The 20888-nt window shown below is 35.6% G+C and overlaps 2 protein-coding genes across 2 annotated transcripts; one reads left to right on the forward strand and one right to left on the reverse strand.

Annotated features, from left to right (window-relative positions):
- Nucleotides 1-385: 385 nt before the first annotated feature.
- On the reverse strand, nt 386-14081 carry LOC133694665 (branched-chain-amino-acid aminotransferase-like protein 1). Its single transcript, XM_062116292.1, has 31 exons — nt 13893-14081; nt 13712-13784; nt 13449-13577; nt 13288-13351; nt 13101-13185; nt 12662-12746; nt 12282-12338; nt 11760-11876; nt 11091-11191; nt 10435-10899; nt 10111-10118; nt 9307-9392; nt 8779-8877; nt 8025-8096; nt 7176-7268; nt 6928-7065; nt 6599-6657; nt 6175-6277; nt 5648-5836; nt 5469-5569; nt 4891-4945; nt 4652-4738; nt 4481-4532; nt 4146-4231; nt 3722-3775; nt 3328-3411; nt 2872-2943; nt 2574-2654; nt 2012-2047; nt 1042-1193; nt 386-727 (listed from the first exon to the last, which is right to left on the reverse strand). The coding sequence occupies exons 1-30, from the start codon at nt 13991-13993 to the stop codon at nt 1065-1067; spliced, it is 2961 nt and encodes a 986-aa protein (XP_061972276.1). The 5' UTR covers nt 13994-14081; the 3' UTR covers nt 386-727; nt 1042-1064.
- Nucleotides 14082-14940: 859 nt separating this feature from the next.
- Nucleotides 14941-19814, forward strand: LOC133693314 (kinesin-like protein KIN-1). The gene is made up of 16 exons (XM_062114502.1): nt 14941-15039; nt 15363-15487; nt 15580-15679; nt 15783-15826; nt 16401-16430; nt 16521-16643; nt 16746-16771; nt 16927-17008; nt 17416-17457; nt 17537-17570; nt 17734-17809; nt 17885-18104; nt 18186-18277; nt 18523-18637; nt 18747-18926; nt 19316-19814. Exons 2-16 carry the CDS (start codon nt 15371-15373, stop codon nt 19484-19486), a joined length of 1452 nt encoding a protein of 483 aa, XP_061970486.1. The 5' UTR covers nt 14941-15039; nt 15363-15370; the 3' UTR covers nt 19487-19814.
- The last annotated feature ends 1074 nt before the right edge of the window (nt 19815-20888 follow it).

Here is a 20888-nt window from a genome sequence, read left to right on the forward strand (position 1 = left end):
TTAAAGACCGCTAGAGTTCCTGCTCTTTGAAGGCAATGATAAAGATTACCATTCAAACAAACCAAATCTCTATATGGCCACAAATTCTTCTGATTGTAGTTGTTTTATGAGCACAATTTCAGCATTTTCACTTAGTGCTTGGCCACTATTTCGAGATAGAAAAAATAGAGATGGTGAGAGAATGTATCTCCATATACTTCTTGGAAAACATATTTTATATTTGTATTCTCAACCAAATACATTTGAAATTATGTCTATCCTAGAACACCAACCAAAAGCATGGATTAAAATTAAGGTGGTTGCATCCTAATGTAGGCTTCATTATAGAACCTATTCCTCGGCATATTAAAATAGAGTCCTTGAATTAATCTTATATATATACCGATGAACCAACGCACAAATATATCCTATAACATTGCTTGAAGTAAATGCCACAATCACGTTCAAACTATTTAACAGTCTGAGATTTATTTTATTGGCTAAGTAGACACATCCCTACTGAAGAAGTTTAAGATGTAGGGAATTACTTAAAAGTCCTGTGTTGCTAAACACATTAACAATTTTAGCTTCTGTGTTAACATGCAGAGAAATGCCAAGATTATGGTATCATCTCCACAAGCATCTGAAATCTGCAGTGCTTTAACTGTGATGCTGGCGATCGAAACGCAACTGCACAATCTTCTTTCTGTGGGAATGAAAGCAACCCCCCTTGCACAATGTCTACAGTCTGCACAAATAATTAAGTTCCATCGTTGAAAGGCAAGGGAATATTAAAGGGAGAGGGCATAGAATGTTTCTTAGCAGCAGTCATGGTTCATGAACTGGTAAAAAAAATAGTGTTCTTGCGCATCAAACAAAGAAGAAGAAATCATGATTTGATTGGTAAATTATAGATGTAATATGTTCAAGAAGAAAATGATACGTTTAAACAAATGACATGAAACATTCTGTTTGTATAGTGAAAGTAATTGTGGCTCTTATTTCTGTTCAACGTTGTTTTTCTATTAGTATCGCTTGCTGAAAGAGGAAAAGTGATCAGACCTTGTAGAAGCTATATATATTATTTAATTCTCCTGATAGGATGGTATGGGCACTCCTGACTTTTCTGTAAGCTTTTTGTAAGCATTTTGCAACCTTCGAGTCACAGGTCCCACTTGTCCATCGCCAACTTCACGTCCATCAATCTTCACAGCCTGTTAAATGATATTCATAAAATATATGTTCCTAGTTAGAAGCTGAAAGATATGGTATATTAGTTATTGAACTTGATAGAGACAAGATCCATGAAGGTGCCAAGATTAATAGCACTCAAATTATTTCAACCACCATAGTATTCTGTGTCCATATCTTGTGAATCTGCTTGAGACTTGTCACCGGAGCAAAGTTAAACATAAACGAGTTGATGAAGCTTACTAATAAAAACCTTTGAAGTGGTGAATCTAGCTTGGACAATGTCAACTTCAAAATGTAACCAACTACCACTGCTTAACTTCTTACTACTACTTGAAAGCAGCAGCAAATATTAAATGAAGAGACTCAAGAACAATATTTGCACAGCAAATACCACATAGCATGCATTCAGACACAAGATTCAGCAACTAGACGATAAGAAATACTGAAAATGGAACGGTTTGATGACAACCTACTTCACAGGAGCTCTGTCTCTGGTCAGGTTGGAAAAGACACAACTAGACTGACAGACTAACCATTGTATCCAAAACATTTCCAGTGAACGAAAACTTATTTCGTATATAATTATATTAGAAACATTTTTAATGGTTGACACTTATATTTCTAATGGTTGACACTTCATTCATATACTCATCAGCTGATGTTCAGATTGGGAGGATGGCGTTGTAATAAAAGTTGCCACCACCTACAGGACCTCAAAATCACTTAAGGAAGAGTTTAGTTATGGAAACTTAAGGTTGCAGCAGACAGAGAATCTGCCAAAATGTACTATTAGTGTACTAACATAATTGAAAAAGTTATTTATAAAGAATATACTCACTGGGGTGAGCTCTCCCATTGTTCCAGTCGTCCATACCTGCAGAGCATGAATGTTCAAAGTAACTGATAAATTTTTCAAGTGAAATATAACAAATTGAAAACCAGAAGAGGATTGTTCACTAGCAAAACATATGAATTCAAATGTTTAAGTGGTTGGCCGTATGTTTCATTCAAAATGGGTCAGCCCTATAGAATTTCTACTTCAGAAATATGTCTTCTCTAACCAATTAAGTAACGAGACTAGGCTCATGTATTTTTAGGTAATCATCACAGTCTACAACACTGGCTTCATGAGTTTAAACACAAACCATTTATAATGGAAAACTACTGGAGGACAAAACTTAAGCCAATTGCAAGCTTAATATAAATAATTATTCACCATTATCATATCTAATGTCAATTTGTGAGATAGTATAGAATCATTGCCTCGTGGAAACAGCTTTGGGTTATAATGTTATAATGATAAATACCACCTACAAAGTTTGTTATTGTGCTGTAAATAATTCAGCATTTATGAAGACCAAATAATTAGAAAAGAATTTCCAGAAAGTAACTATGAGCACCTCATCTGCAGTGTGGAATTCTGATAGGCTGATTCTTCTCTCCTCTAACACCAATCCCTCTTTCACCACTAAATCCATTACCTGCAGCATCCAAAAAGAATCTGTTATGTCTCTGAAAAAACGGAAGAATTTGTCTAAATGTTTTTTTTTTTAAAATGAAGGTTAAGGTTAAAATATCCAGCCTTTAATTATTTCTAATCAACCCTACATACCAAAAACACAATAAAATAAGTTCAACCGGCCAAGAATGCTTGGGTAAATCAATTACAATTGAAACAAGGATGTCAATGCAACTTACAGTAGCTCGAGTGATACCAGGAAGGCAGTAATCAGCATGAGGTGTCAGAACTCTGCCCTTTTTTACTAAAAACTGCAAAAGTGCAAAGAATTACTATTTATCACTCCACTGGGCTGGGATGCTACCCATATGAAACTGTTATGAGTTATGTCCAACAATTTAGTGATAATTACTTAATCATGGCAGGAGCTAGGTCTATCTGTACTCCCATGATTTTTTATTTTTTTTTATGTTTTCAAGTTTACTGCACAAATAATATCCATAACTCTCCACAACAGCCCGTTTAAAGTAATGTAGAATGATATAGTTGACCAATTTATAAGAGCAAGAATCTTTCGTAATGAGAACCACCTCACTGTTGTCAATGGTCATTTCATGTGGCTTTTATGAAGAACCTAATGGTTCTTCATGTAAATGTAGCTCTGACATCAGAAACTGTAACAAAGCAAGGCTTACAATGTTTGTAGCATTGGTTTCCGACACAAAACCATCCTTGTCAAGCATGATTGCGTCATCAGCATTTGCATTATTCCCTTCTATCTGCACCATGCAAGTGAAAACAGTTTTATTTCAATAGGAAACATAACTGTGACAGTTGTCTGGTCGACTATCATGGTGTTTTGCAGTCCAACTACTATTGTAGTTAGTCCAACATGCAATGTTCATAAAACTACATATTTGTCAGGGGTCGGTTTCAGGAAAAAAATAAACATATGTACTGGTAAGAACATAAATGAGAAAAATTCCCTGACCTGCATGGTAAGTGAGTGTAAAAATGAAACTTTGAAAAAAAAAAAACTTGATATGAAAACAAGATATTTGAGCAAATGATCAGAAATTAGGACAATACCTTTGCAAGTATGTTATTGAGCAGGTTGTTGTGGTGAATTTTCGAATCCAAATTCTGGTGAAGAGAAAACCGTCAAAGCAACTTAAAGTAAGATACATAAATAATAAAAAGCCTAGATCACCACACACACCAATGTTGCTATACCCATATGGATAATGCTTAAGCACATCCATCCCTTTTCTCTTTTCTCACTTCATAAAAGTCTAAAATCAGTGTTTTAGCGATCTCACATCAGTGTTCTCTGACAGGCTTAAATTTTCAGGTTGATAAGGGAAGTTTACTATATTGTTCAAAATCATTACAACAATGACTTGTAAGACTACTTTGATTAGTATGAACTAAGAGACTATAAAAAATTGCCATATGAAGCTATTCAAACATGTGAAATTGTCATGTGAAGACATAGAAAAGCCCAAAATCTTACATTTGGTGAATTACGCCGTGTGGTAGCAGTCACCAGAGTTACACCATGTGTATTATCATATACAGGGGGTTTCCATTCTGGAAGCACTGCAATTCATAAAAACGTTATGTGGATCAAAATAAAGCTTGTGATAGAAGTAAATTCTAGAGCAAGCACTATCCCTGACATCAAAAAGAAAGGAAAAATCATCCCAATTGTATATGAGCTGATGTATTACCATCTACATTCTAAAAGTAGTAACTCTGGTACTGGGAAAACATGTATGTGTCAAAACAAGAGCAGTGGCAAAGCAGGGTCACTATTAAATAGCTTAGAAGTTTAGGAATTAAGCTTACCAATTAGGGTGCAGCCATAGAGGTTAAATGCTGGGCTCATCCCAGAAGTAACCTGAAAAGAAGACAATATTCTAAAAGAGTGAACAAATTGCATTACTGACAAAATTTCTTGTTAAAATATAGATTGATTTAACTAAAGAGATAGGAAATGCAAATGATTGCAGCATAAACCTTCTTTCCTCTTGTGAGGGATAGTCGAATATGTGAATTATCAAACATTCCATTCCTAATTAATGTTCTGAAAATGGCTTCCTTAACCTGCAATTGAATGCCAAGCATTAGAAAAGTTTAATTGATCAGCCTTTTTGCATACGATCAGGCAGAAGGGAAGAGAATAAGCAACTTCCATTTACTCAAACATCAAAAAACCTTAAACAGCACAGAAATTCAATTCATCTTCACGTCCTTACTTCTTCACGAGTTGGAACATTCTTGAAAGCAAGAGCCTTTGCTGAGTCAAACAACCTAATTGAAAGGGAAACAAAACCCAACTCAGATTTTTATTGATGGAAATGTTCTGTCTGCCATCAGTAAGACCATCACACTTATTAGTGGAATTTCACCAAGAAAATTAGGTCCAGTTCATCAACTACAAGGAAGGAAATGTTAAGCAAAAGGTAGCCACCTAAGATCAAAGACTGGGGAACAAACCATTGGGTATGTAGATCAAAAAAGCAAAGGAAAAAAAATGAAGAAATAAAGATAAAATGAGCTTTGGTTAAAAAAAATATGACTAATCAGTTATCTGTAACAAGTTTAAGAGCTTTGTAGTTATATTCCATTTCAATAACAGTACCTTAAAGCAGATTTCTTAAATTTCAGTTCATTGCTCATCTGTTACTGCAATGGTTCAACATTTTGGGTGATATAGAAGCATCCTTAATACAAGAATTAGAGCAGTCTGATCAGAAGTTAAACCTAAATGGTTGAGTAAAAAAGTTTCTCCTGCATAAACATTATGAACACCAAGATCCAAAATTTTAACTACCTGTCTAAATGCTCTTCAAGCTTAAATATCTTCCCTCTGTAAACTCGAAGTCCCTCCCACACCGAATCGCCACCTTGGACAACTGAGTCAAACACAGAAACCTGATGCAGGAGACAAGACAAATTCTGAAACTACAACTCATTGAACAAAGGATCAAAACTTGTTCTATAATCAAGTACCTTGGCACTTTCACGGGGTAGAATTTCATCACCAACCCATGCAAGCAGCTTCTCATTTGCAGGGACTGGAAGGTCAGGTGGAGGTAAGGGGGTCTTCAAAAGGGTTGATGCCTGTCTCACGTGGCGTCTGAGCCAGTTGTACAAAGGTAGACTTTGCTCCAGCAAGTCATAGTGAGAATGTGGAAATGGCTGGAAAATTCATGGAAAGCACAAAAGGATCATTTTAAAAGAGAAGTAGGAAGAAAATTTCCACATTTACAAGAATTCTAAAAATTATCAACCGGTCTATCAGCCTTTTGGAAATGTTTCGTCTTACTAGTTTCCACCAAAACAAATCATTCAGGCATTCTGAACACCAAGTAAGTCTAAAATGATGCAAGACCTATGTGAGATCTAGAACGGATTAATTACATGATATATGGAATGCAAGCCTTCAGTAAAGAATTTTATTCCTAAGTTCCATTGAAACAGCAGTGGCTGCATGGCATTTGTGTTCGCATTGAAATATAAATTCACAGAGCAAATACCTCAGGATACTTTCTCGTTGATGAGAAACCAGTAGATTTATGCACACTTTTGTACCACCATGGGGCCCACATTCCATCAATCAGCTTCGGACCAGCTTCCCATCTGACAATGAATGAAAACTTGTCAAAACCAAAATCAAAATATAATTTCTATAGAAAAGAATAAATCATCATTCCTACATCTGGTGGATGAAGGGATTCATCAAGTTTAAAAATATCTCCAAAAATGCAAATGATAAATAGGAAATTGTGAACAAGATAAGTAAAAAACTTAGGAACTGGGAGTAAGAAACTTCACTTCGGATGCTAAGGTCAATCTTTAAATACCATTGACTCCCTAAGTGAGAACACATGAAGCTTTTATCATGAACAGTCAAGAGACAAAAGAAAAAAATAACTTTCCAATGGAAACATTTCTGCAAACCTGAGCATTGAGTCTTGAAAAGGAATACCCAGATCTTCACAAAGACTATGCAAAGTAGCCTGCACATAGACAAGTTGAGTAGATAACATCATGTAATATACAAATAAACAATTACCACAGATTAGGTGCAAATTGAGGATGTGCAAGAAAGGTTTAAGCATACTTTTTATGCGACAGAAGTTTTCTCAATGATATTACTGTGAAAAAAATTCAGAAATTACTGTCAAAGGTCCTCAAAAAGTAAAAACCATGGAAAGTGTCCCTTTATTTCATTTTTGATGCGCATAATATTTCAGAGTAAATCATGCACAGCTAGCAGATTCTCTAACCTCAGGATTTTGTGCAAGGTCTGTTGCATCAATAACAGGTGGGCGCTTTCCCAACTGACAGAGGTCATTGTATATGGAGACCAGCTCTGCCAAACCTAAATCAAGAAAGGATGGAGGTACAACCTTTCCAAAAGATGGCTGATAGCAAACAAAAGATAGAAGACTAGTAAACAAACACGTCAGTGAGATTGGGAAAACAAAGCCATAGTATAGCAAAATGGAATGCTTGCAAATGCAAACCATCTTACCAGTATATCAAGGGGATTACGTATCAATATGAAGTGCTTTCCTTTCTTCATTAGATCACTGGGCAAACCAGGTAACCGTTGCTTTGACATATGCTGCAGACATTGATATGAAAACAATTTGATGAAAAATGAATACAAAGTTAAATTAATTAACCCATGATTTAAAGTCGCTTCAGTTGATGACTAAATTAAGCCAAAATTAAATATCCTTAAAGTAAATGCTATAATTAAAAACTAAAGCAGATGCTAAAACTAACAGTGCGCCTTCCTTTCTGCAGAAAAACCCTATCAGCAACAGAACTTGAGAATCCTTAGCCATTCATTTTTAGGAATTAATCAGCTAATTTCTAATGGGTTTCCCTTCGGTCCTTAACAGCATATTATTTTGACTGAAGCAACCTACATTCTACCATGTAGAACTTTCTGTCCATTGAATCCCAGCCCTCAAAAATACCAACATATAAGGAGTTTACAAGCGAACCAACAGTTAACTGGTTGGTAACTGCTGGCACAGGAACTAAGGCAATTATTTTGTTTTGACAACGGCAGAGAGACCATCTTACTGTATCTACTAGATTAAAATCATGGCAATCATTTGATAGGGCTTCTACTCATCATGCATAGCAGAAAAGTTGTCCTCTTTTATGAATTTGGAAAATGTGATCAAAATAGACTATGGTTCTAAGTAGAAGGCATATGCTCAGTCATTTTATTTAAAAGGAGGGAAAGGCAAGGGACAGAAACCAAATATATGATTATGAGAACCAAATTCAAGCACAACAACAAAGTTGAAATTCAATACTAATTTCCTGGAATCGTGCCTGATTGATGAAAGAGCTTGCAAATTACCTTACAAAACCGGTACTTCTTTTCTCCTGGAGCAAAAATTATCTCTTTTACAACCTTATCTCCATCAGATTCCTATTTCAGAGTGAAAACCAAAATTTTAATGTTAAGAAAAGGAAAAGAATACCAAAAACACAGAAGATTATGCAAATCAAAAAAAGAGGAAAAGAAGGTGACCAAATAAGATATCAGATGATAATGCATCAAGTTTTCAATGGGAAAGAAAATGACTACAATCAACAGAAAACATGAAGTCATTTTTCAGGTTCTCCAATCACAGGAACCCACACAACCCCTCCAATGTTGCAAGGCTACCTAAAGCACAAAACTTCGGCCGTGACTGTCCACAACTCATTTTTGGGTTTAGATAAAAGGAATTTGACATTGATATGCAATATTTCATTAAATGCAAAAGGGAAAAGAAGAACTACCTAAAGAAGAGACCAATCCTAAAGAAGAGAGCTCAGGTCAAGTTCTATTTCTGCGTATTATCAAGAAAACTTAGTCCTGCCAAACACACTCATAGGAAGGCTAATCTATATAAAGTCTTCTCTACTCAAGTGCTTGCTCTCGACATGGATCCAATTCACTTAATTTTAACCCAAATTATTTATTGACTAGATAAAAACTACACTGCTTGTAAAATTAAGTGATACCCGAAGAACTACTGGTGCAAAAAATGCAAGTCAAGCAGCAAATTTATCAAAATGAGAGGAAGAGAAGAAGAAAACGGATGACAGTACAACATTTAGCATACCATTTTGGACAGAAGCTCCTCCCTGTATGGCCTTTCAACATCAGATACCTTCAGGAAAGTCGCATAGAGAGGTTCATCAAGCACTTCCATGTCATCCCTCTAATTACAGCACAATCAAAGCAGACAGTTATAGCACATTAGCAATGAAGAACAAATAAAAAGAAATCAATAGCGAAACATGTTTATGAAATCTAGCTAGGCCGTGTACTGTCTTAATTCAAAGACACAGTAAATAGGTTTCACAGGCTGGCATGAAACCATAAATCCTTTCAACTCAACTCCCCCATGTAGCATAAATACAAGCAAACCCAACAAAATGGATCATCTATGTGTTCGCAGAACGTAAGCAAAACCCAGAAGTTAAAAGGGTCCACTAACTCACAAATTTGATCAAGTACACACAAAGCACAAAACCCCAATTTCACATATCATCCACTCCATTCTTTTCCTTATCCTTTTCAATTTTCTTATCAACCAATCAAGAACTAAATCAAGATGAACAGAGACAGTAAAAGGAAAGTTAGAAACCTGAGCAAAAGAGTACATGAGACTGGTGCTAAGAGATCTTGGAGCAGACCATGAGTGAATCACCTCTACTTCTCCCTCTCCTTGCTCTTGCCCAACCATGTTTTGAGTGATTCTAATCAACTTTCTTGAGTGTGTTTTAATGGGGTTCTTGGGGGAGAGTTAGAAAAATATGTTGACATCCATGGTAGGATTACCATAAAAGTAGTTGTGCCCAGTTGTCAGAAAAATGATGACGAGAACAGGAACATAATCTTGTTCGAAGATGATAAGGTACTTGACCTTTTGTTGTTTTTTTTTTCGCTGTCAGATGGATGCTGTCACTTACTGTCCACGACCCTGTCAATAAAGGAAAATCACTCGATCACTTTCCTTTGATCGTACTGTATTACTGAAATTATTCCTCTCTTCTGTTAAATTCTGATTCAATATGATACCATAATTATTAAACTTATCCTGCCTTGATTTAAGGTGAAAAATAAATTCATTCATTCAGTCAAATCTAATTGATTTAATGGATTAATTGTCACTTGATTAATTAAACTCGGTTAACACCAATCAAATCAACTTGACATTATTTTATTAAAAAATAATTGATTAGATTTAACGTGATAATACACAAATCAATTAATAACTTTGTAATTCATACTGTTTTAGCTATAAATAATTCTAAGAAAAATAAATAACAGATGGTGATTCAACTGTTTTAGCTCAGTTGAGGGTGTTTCATGGAACTTCAGTTTAAGGATAAAGTCAACTTATTAAAATAAACTAAATAACAAAAAAAAATTAATAAACCATGTCAACTTATTAACCTTGCCCCACCCGTGACCGGATTTCTTGAATATGATGAGGGGGATAGAAACAATATAAATAAAGGCAATCCACATCCAGATCCAGTAAAAAATCTTATAATTCTGCAGTAGTGTGACAAGTCACATAAACAATTAATCAGCTGTCAGACTGAACAAGAATCATTATACAATATAGAATCTCATATAGTACAATGCAGCTCTAAAAAGATTCAATAGATGAGAGTTCAACTTGTAACATATAATGGGAAACAACGCATGAGAGACAACACTGTTGGCCAAAGGAGTGGAATAGAAGGGAAGAACATAAGGTTGTTACTTGCATTTTACAGTAAATAAACGTATACTTGATCGGTTGTATGACTGCATGTATGGAAGCAAATTTAAGGGCACTAGCGCTTCAGTTATGTCTGCGATTACAAGGTTAGCTTCTTCTGCTAGTTTAAGAAAACAATTAAAAGTATCAATATTGCGAATAACCGAGGCAATATAAGCCACGGGACATTTCATCAGTCTGGCAACTGAAGAACCACCATGAAGTTCCTCGACTTGACAAGGATCAGTTCTGTTGCCATTTTGAATGGTAACACAATGTATATCATGGGCATAGAGAGATTTCCCTTCAGAAGCGCCGTTGACATCAATGTGTTTGGCATCTTGCAATCGGCCATCACAACTCTCTTCCCAAGTCTGAGTGTGCACTTTCTTTTGTTTCAAAAGAATGACAAGCACTCGAAGAAGGTGTGGAAGGCAGGATGGATCATAAATAACATCTGCTCCCAAACTGTAGGAAAATAAATTAGGAAAACAGCAATGGATTCAGAAAGAGAGGCTATAAATGACAGATAAAAGTATTTGTAACAATAGTTATTAGCTAAATTTACTTGTTCTAGTGGTGGAAAGACTTTTGGCGATTCACCATAGACATTGGCAGAAAAGAAAATATATAAATTAGAAGATAAGAGAAGTAATTACATGATGTCAGGTAAGTACTCTTCAAGTTCACTTTCTGTGGCAGATTCCCATGGCAGATGAAAGCATTTCACCTTAGATTTATTATACAATTCAGCTTTTACCTGCCGAATAATTAGTTCTTGCCATTATTGAAGGGTATTGAAGTTCTTGAAATTTCCAAACAGTTCAAAAATCATTTAACCAGAGTTTGACAAAAGAATTTTACAAACATGCATGGAATTTAACTTTTTTATGCCAGCAGATTTTCTCCAACTTAATGACCATTTGAAGAACATATCTTTGCACAAAGAATGATAATGACAACAATTTACTAATCAACGCACCAATTAGATTTTTGTTTTCTGAAATTTCAAATCAAAGAAAAAGGAAGGTTAGGAATATAGAGATGTCATAGAAATGCTTGCTGGTTTCTTAAGCCAAGAAACTATCAACCAAGTAATGGGGGGATCATAGTCTCTGGGATCACCTAACCACTTCATCTTTTTGAAACACTGACGCTGAATTTCAGTAGTTGTTCCACTGCCTTTTGATTATTGAATTCAGCATATTTACATTGAAGAGAAAAACTATAAATAAAATAAACATAAAATAGGCACAACTCTTTAAAGAAATTATCTGTCCGGAAAGAAAGGTGGTAACGAAAATAAAACTTCAAAAGCTGGAACTTACTGTATTTGGATCTTCGCCAAATCTTTCTAGCACATCAGTTTCAGCACTCAACTGGTTTAGCTTCAAATTAAGCTTCATGTTAGATAAAGTTGACAGGTCACCATCACTTAATATAACCTGCATCAAATGCACATATTGCAAGGAGAGAATTGTCCAAAACGGACAAGAATCAACAACATCAGACACCTGCCACCATCTATAATTCAGCTACGCATGATTCTTAGGTCTGCTATAATCATTATCAACCAACTCAAGATGACAAGAATCTATCAAGAAGAAACCAGATTTGCTGCGGGTGAAGAATGTTGTTGAGATGTGCCTTATTGATTGCATTGTTTTAGGACTAAGAGATGAACAGAAAATAACAGTGATATATTCTTTTCACATTTCTAACGATCATTTATGGAAGTGATAAGTACTTATAAACTTCCAAGCATGTTCTTCCAGATTGACATTTGAGGTGGAAACATAAGAAGAGAATGCAATTTTTTCAATGCAACACAAATAATAGAAGCAACATACCTGGGAAGCTTTTACATGAGAAAGACAAATTCCAACCAAACCAACACCAGAACCAACCTGCACTCGGTTTGGGCAAAGCAAATATTCAACAAGAGAAAAAAAATACTATTGCGACCCATAAGAAAGTGGAAAACAAAAATTTCTGAGACCAAAATGCTGCACTTTAAGATACATCTATTAATGGTATTAGATGGAAAAGTTGCCCAGTCAAAGAAAAAAACCCTAAAAATGTAATCTTTGTACCAAAACATAAATCAGACTGTCAGCTCAGATGGAAATGGGTTGCAACAACAAGAAGCAGATCAAGATATTAATGAATAAGGTAATGTTGACAACATCTGGTACCTAAAATATGACAAACTTATAATTGAACAAGTTACCTCAAAGCATGATTTGTTGGAGAATATGTCTGGAAAAGAGAGTACAAATTCCGACAAATATAGGCTTGAGGGCCAAACAGAACACCTGTGTAAATGATGCCAGTAAGAACTTATCTGCACTTTTTTACGTGTTTCTTAGACATGGTTTCCACACACATAAACAGGGGGGGGGGGGTTTCTGTTTACAAACTTAATAAATACAATTCTCCAGAAAAATGGAAACATATGTATGCATACACACTGACGACACACACACACATAACACTCAAATGCAAAGTGAATCAGATACTGCTCCTATGGGATAACGCGCCAAGATATACTCTACAAGGACTTAATACTCTCCATAAACATTGGAAGTTAAAAGGTTCCAATTACATGTAAATAAACAATATATTCCATGGAGATAACATTCAAGAAAGGCATAAGATGCGAGGTATACCCAGTGTCTCCTTCAAGCATGTTGAGTGAACAATGCAGTGGAACCACCAGATTGCTTGACTTGGGACAACTTGGAGGTTCACAACCTAAAAACACTAAATCATCTGTTCAATATCATTTAAACAAGAGTTTATGCAAATGACCTTAAAGTTCAAAGGTACCAGTATCAGAAAGCTAATAGTTATTACCATCAGGAAAAAGAAAAGAAATGCATTTGTGGACCCTGGCGCTTCCTTTTACCAGACCATCATCCTAACAGAAAACAAAAGGCATACCAATCATAATTTAAGTAAGTAATCGCTGATTTGCTCATACCACAACCCGCTCTTAAAGCAAAATACTTTACTACCTTTAATGAACTCATGTAATAACCACATTGTTCATATAACTCATCCAAAACTGTCCCATTTCTCGATTCTACTTCAGAGATAAGCCTCTTAACAAAATTCCTCAAGTAAGGCCCATACCCTTTTTCACCCTGGCATTAATGACAAGGCTAAAACACTCTTCATCACAAAGAAACAAACTATCAAATCACAAGTAAGAAAAAGCAGTAGACTTGATCAAAAGTTCAAAACTTTACTAAATAAAGGGCACCTAATTAGTACTCACAGCTTCGTTGCTTATACAGTGATCCCAAATAAACCTCTGCACTCCCTCTGTAACCAATCCTCCACCACATTCTCTAACATTTCAAGAAAAATAAAGCAAGCTCATTAGTTCCAATCTCCAAAACATGCAAAAAGAGTAAATAAATGAAGACAATATGTGGAAATGCTAAAGTGCCCACTACCTTGACAGGGAGAGTAAGGTGTTAGTGGGCTCCATGGAGAGGAAGGCGGAGACTAGGTGGAGGCCTGGAGGGATGGTGGGGTCTAGATTCGGTTCTGCCATGACTGGGGCTGGGGTTTAATGGGTTTAGGGTTTTGGGGTTTTAAAGGGTTGAAGGATATGATTGGGTGAGGAAAGACGTCGTTTACCCGAGTATGAAAGCATAGAAAGGCGTGGTTCTTGTTGTAATTAATTGAAATAAGAGGGCATAAAACACTGTATTTGCCTGCTTTAAGTATGAGGCAATTGGGCAAGATTGCTTGAATTATGTGCTTAATTTGAGGTTGTTTGGTTTATGATTGTAGTCCCCATTTTTACGAGTGTAGAAAAATGGCACCAAATTTTTAATTCTTGAAATCTTGTCATGAAATAAAACATAATTATAATTTTCATATCCAATTCAGAGTGCATTTGCATAACGATTAACAACATTTTAATTAAATCAAATTAAAAAATTAAAAATTGATAAAAACTTTAAGATTATTATTTTTAAAACTCAATCATAATTATAGATGTGAAACTCAATTCTAAAAAGAGTTTGAATCATGAATTACGAATTATAAAAATAATTTTTATTAAAATAGGGTTATTTTATTTTTAAAAAAAAATTATTGATATTAATTTAATCAAGTAAGAAACAAATTAATCAAATTACTAAAAACTCATTCAAACTAACCTAAATGTTATAGAATTAATATTTTATTTAATTCAATAAAAAAAAATTGACACAAATTACGTTCTAGATCCCGAATTTGCCCATTTAAAGCTTATTGAGTTCCCCCTTACTCTGCTTAGAGCAACTACTTGTTAAGCCCATCATTCTATTTTGGCCCATCGTCATAAATTGAAATCCAATATCTCTCTCTAAGAGTAACGGATTAGCTGTGATAGTGTGATTAAACTCGTTTTGACACTAATCACGCAAGCCACGTTGGCTACTTCCCACTTCAGTTACTTTATAAAAACCTTCCCGCCACTTCAAAAACCTCACAAAATCTGAGACTCTCATTTCCTCTCTTCCCCTCTCTGTTTGGTTCCCTAGAAACCGCAGGAAAATTTTCTCAATCAATTTCTTCTTTTGAATCTTAATAGTTAAATCCAGATTTCAGGTACATATGCGAACGAGAATCGAATGGTTTCAGAATTTGAATTTTCTTTCTATTTTCCTTTGCTTTCTCAACCAAACAGAATCCACCAGAAGCTGAAACTTTGAGAATCAAATGCAGCTCTCTGAGAAAGCGAGCTGCATTTTGATATATATATATATATATATATATATATATATATATATATATATATATATATATATTCTATATAGCTTCTTTTTTCGAATCAATTTCTCTGATTTCTCTGGAAACAAACAGGCTGATTTATTTATTTATTTATTTTGAAGTTCAAATTATTTGACAACTTATGTAACGGAATTTTGCAGGAGATAAAATGATGTCGAATATAACAGTATGCGCTCGCTTCAGGCCGTTGAGCGCCAAGGAGAGAAAAGACAGCTGCGACAGCATCTGCATTAGCAGCATAGACAGTGAATCTTTCATTTTCAAGGTAAAAAATCCGCTATTTTTATCCAATTTTCTCCATACACACGCAAGCAAGCAAGCGCTTGTATGCGGAATTGATTGTTGTGTTTTTGATAGGATGAGAAAGATGAGTGTACATATAGCTTTGATAAGGTGTTTTATGAGGAATCTATGCAAGCTGATGTGTATGAATTTTTAGCTCTGCCTATTGTTAAAGGTGAAGATCTAATCCTGTTTGTTTGTTGAGAAGCAAAAAATAAAGGTAGAAAGTTGCTCTGCCTAGTGTTGTGATGAAATGATTTTGTGTTTCTATGAAGCAGATGCTGTTAAAGGAGTAAATGGGACAATCATTACTTATGGACAGGTATGTAAGATTTGGTTGATGATTTCATCTGTGTATTTGCTAATTTGAGTTTCTTTTTGTTTATTTTCCTCCATGTGTTATTAAGTATTGAGATTTATTAGATTAGAATCTGAGGTGATTGGTAAAAGCTGTGAGAGGAGATAATGTCTTTTTGTGTATGAAGTTATTTCTACAGATCTTATTTTGTGTAGACAATGAAGTTGAGTTAAGCAATGTAAAGTTTGATTATGCTGATAATCTTCAAGTTGGCGTTAAATGGTTTATGTAGTTAGATTTTGGAAGTTTGTTGCACTTTACTGAAAACATGGTTTAAGATCCTCGGAATCGTCATACCAGAAATTCACACGAGCAATTCGGGTCGCCAATTGAGTACTAATTTCCGTTCAAGTTTACTTCAAGCATAGAGTATTTATGCATTAGATGAAATTGATCGGATATGATTCAACTGATTTCATCATTCAGAGGCAAGGGCTTACAGATAGATTGATGAGTTGTTTGTCGTAATTTCTGTGCTATATTTAGATGTATTTTTTATTCTGTCTTAAACTGACAAATTTATTGTGTTTGTTAATAGACTGGAGCTGGGAAGACATATAGCGTGGAGGTAAAGTGAGACTTTGGTAAATGTATTATGGAAGGCATTCCTATGTAGATCTAAGATCTCACATTGAGAATATTTAACATGTTATGTTAGGGGCCCAGCATCTTAGAATGTGATGTGCAAAAGAAAGGATTACTTCCAAGAGTAGTGGATGGACTATTCGAGTGTATTAAATCTGCTGATGAGTCAACAAAATACACAATCAAATTATCAATGGTATTGGTGCCCAATACACTGTTACATTGAGACAGTTGTTTGCTTTGGTATAGATAAGCACTCACGCTAAATAAATTCTTCCTGTTTCTATAATTTCTCTAGGTAGAGATCTACATGGAGAAAGTCAGGTATGCATCCCTTGCTTGAACTTGTGGTTCGCTTCTCATATCTTTGGTTGCTCATTCCCTATCCCACAATAGAAGATTTAAATTCTGCATAACTTTCTAAGATTTCTAATACATGCAACCTGACTACTGAATGTTACTCATCTTGCTCTTCTCAGGGACCTCCTTGATTTAACAAAGGACAACATACAGATTAAAGAGAACAAAGAGCAAGAAATATTGCTATCAGGAGTTACAGAGGTGAGGTTTTTTTTTTTTTTTTCAGTCCTTGCTATTTTTTTATTTTTTATTTTTTGAAGTAAATTCACTTTTGCTTTATCTTTTCTTGCATATCCTTAATGAAAAAGTAGCATGGCTGCTATTGTATAGATTTGAACATTAGGTCTAGACAACCAAAAGAATGTCTTGCCAATGGAAATGATAACATTGATTTGATCTGGAACCTCGTTGCTCTTTTCTAAACTTTATATGAAGTCATCGCAACTTATGTGAAACCTTGTATGGAACATTAAGCATTATCTCATGACAGTTCAAACTAAGTGATTTATGAAATTGGAACTTAAGTATTCATGACTTGGTGTCAATGCTTCTCTTCTGAATGTTATTTATGTGCTTACTTGCAACTTCATTTAATTTTCCTTTCTTAGATCACCATATCAGACCCGGAAGGAGCTTTGCAAAGTCTATCTGTAAGACACAAAGTTCCTTGATTACTCTTTCTTACTCCAGTACATAGTCCAGCTTCTGATCTACAGCTTGACATTGTAGGATGGGATAGTTAACAGAGCAGTTGGAGAGACTCGTATCCTTTCCTTGTTCTTTACCCTTTATTTGAGTTTATGGATTTCTTAGTTATGCTTTACTTATAAAAGAACTCGATCACTGCACTCCATTTGCCTCCCTTTTCTTGGTGAATATAGTGGTCACAATTTTTCTGATTCTTTTGAGACGCTTAACGTAGACAGACATGAACGTTGGCAGCAGCAGAAGTCATTGTATTTACATTTTGACTGTTCAGCTAGAGTCGACTACAGATAAGAGGTATTGCATTTCTTTGTATCTTTGATCAATGCTTTAGGGTGATTTAGTCTTTTAAGATTTCAATATTGTTGACAGGGTGAAAACTGGAAAAGTAATTCTTGTGGACTTGGCGGGGTCTGAAAAGGTAGAGAAAACTGGAGCTGAAGGAAAAGTTCTTGAAGAATCTAAGACAATCAACAAATCCCTATCAGCTCTAGGAAATGTAATAAATGCCCTGACATGTGGTCCATCGACCAGATCAAGCCATATTCCTTTTCGTGATTCAAAACTTACTCGGATTCTACAAGATGCTCTTGTTAGTTACTCGACACTGAATCTATCTTACAATAGAGTATCTCAGATTTGTATTGACTGCCTTCTGACTCTCATCATATAGGGAGGGAACTCCAGGACTGCTTTGCTGTGCTGTTGCTCACCGAGCGCTTCAAATGCATCGGAAACTCTGTCTACCATTCGCTTTGGTATGAGGTATGGTAGTCCAAAATCAGTATGTTTCACCATATGGAAATTGATGAAATCAGAAGAGGTGAATAGAAGAAAAACAAGTTTCTGAGCACTTAGATTAGAAAATCCTTGCTGTCTGAAAGTACAAAGACGCCATTTATTAGTTTAAATGATAACCGAAACTATTTATGTAACAATCACTGTATAATCTGTTAATGGCATTACTGGTTTACTGCATCCTTTTGAGGTCCTTACATTTTTTTTTGCAGGGCAAAGCATATAAAAGCATCACCTTTAGTCAGCCGCAAAGAAGATAAACATGCCAAAAAACATGGAGATATCACCCCAACTAAAGATGAGTCATGTGACCGAATTCTAAATAAGGTGAGAATTAAAAGTGACGTGATATAATTCTGAATAATGTGAGAATTAAGCGGTGACATTTCATATGAACCATTTAAATTTTAGTTTCTAAGATACTTTCCATTTGTAGTTGAGGGAGAGACTGGAAGAGGAAGATGTGAAGTTACTTGAGGAGTTATTCATACTGGAAGGATTATTCTTTGACGTTACTTCAGGAGAAGATCTGGAATCAGCCTATCAAGATGTTACTTCATGGACAATTTCCTCATTACAACAGGCAGTAGAAGAGCTCATATACACTGTCGAGGAGGTAAGTAAAACTAGTTGAGAATTACGTTGGGGCAATTTCGGCGGACAATGACTGGTCAGCAGTTTTTCCAGTGCTTTCTGGCCGCCTACACAACATATTCTAAAAGACAGCGAAATTTAGAAAGTTCGAAGGTCAAATTGGTATTAATGTGATTTATTTCGCACTTGGAAACCAAGCAAGTTTACCGTTTCTGTCTCTGAAAGCAGTTCACAACTGCACTTTGAGGGACTAAATCATATTTAGCATTCATCCTCGACATTGCTCCAAAAAATATGACTCCATCCTTATTTAAGCTTTTCAGATAACGAGACTGAGTTTTGCAGTTCTCTCTGATCACGTACACATGAAATTGTTATATATAGTAAGTGTTGAGTGATCTTACTTTGCAGCTTAAGAGAGAGAATAAGGATCTTAAGGCCAGACTGGCAGATGCAGAAAGGTTTAACGCCATGCGCAAGAAGACTGAAGATAGCGCTGGAGTTCTGCTTAAGATTTCAGGAATTATCAGCTTCTTATTTTCATGGGCTGGGTCATTCAGCCCTCTGAAGATGCCGAGTTGAAACCATGTGGCTAATTCGGCGCTGGCAAGTGCAATAATAAGGGTATGTCACTCTATCATGGGAAACTTGTACATGATAGTTTCTGATTCTGCCAAATACTGCAATTGACATACGAACTTCGGCTTTATAATATATGGCATCTACTTAAACATGGAATGGACGGTATCAAAGAAACCCTGTACTGTAAAGATATAAAATACGGTAGTTTCTGGTCCATCCAAAATGTATGATTGATTTGCCACTCTCTTTTGAGTCTGTGCTGTAGTTTTTTGGTTACTGATACGAATAATCATGTTTCTTTCTGAAGTTAATTACAGTTTTGGTAATAGCTTGTTCTGCATGGCATTGGTTTGTTGAAGAAGACTCATGGTTTAGCACTTCATAATTGTTTTTACTTTAGTAAAAAAGAAAAAAATAATCTAAAAAGAGGACATGTGTCTCACGAGAAGTGGTTTGGAAAACAAAATAAAATGATGGGAGGTACGGATAGGGGTGGAGGCAGGGGCCAAGCCAAAAAAATAATTTAAAACATTGATATTATGCCCAAGAATAATATTAAATTTTAGGGCCAAAACTATTAAAATTTAAGATTCGGCCCCTCCTAGAAAAAAAAATAAAATCCTGGCCCTCTTAAAAAATTCCCCGGGTACAAAAACCTGGAAAGAGGTCTATGTTATATATGTAAAGAAAAGCTCATGGTACTCAAATTAAAAAAAAAAAAAAAGGTTTAGAAGCTAAATTTATCTATTAATTTAGCCTTTTTATTTAGCAGCATATGATTACGCTGACGATTGTTGGGTATACGACCAAAGTTCCACATTGGCTAGAAATGGGGAGGATCATGGGTATATAAGGATGGATAAATATCTCCATTGGTATGAGGCCTTTTGGGTATAGCCCAAGAGCAAATCCATGAGGGCTTAGGCCCAAAGTGGACAATATCATACCAATGTGGAGATAAGTGGTGTCCATAGTCCTTACAAGTGGTATCAGAGCCAGGCCCCGGAGTTAGCCATGATGGATGAATCCTCGGAATGCCGAACAAAAGGTGGTGGGCCCCTAATCACGATGTAATCCATGGATCAGCTCTATTGGATAGGCGGTGTGCTCCCTTCATGGATGTGTCCTGATCCCAACACGGTGAAGAGGAGTTGACCTAGAAAGAGCAAACTCTCAAGTCAGGTAGTGCTCTCCGGATGCTTCATGGACGTGTCCTGACCCCAACACGGTGAAGTAGAGAATGAAGAATCCTGGTTGGTTGAGAGTGGATGGATGAATGATCGGTTTGAGGGGAGGCTCGGTGGTCCTTTGTTTGAGGGGAGGATTGTTGGGTATACAACCAAAGTCCCACATTGGCTAGAAATGGGGAGGATCATGGGTATATAAGGATGGACAAATATCT

The sequence above is a fragment of the Populus nigra genome, chromosome 5 (genome assembly GCF_951802175.1).
Source record: "Populus nigra chromosome 5, ddPopNigr1.1, whole genome shotgun sequence".
Lineage (NCBI taxonomy): Eukaryota > Viridiplantae > Streptophyta > Magnoliopsida > Malpighiales > Salicaceae > Populus > Populus nigra.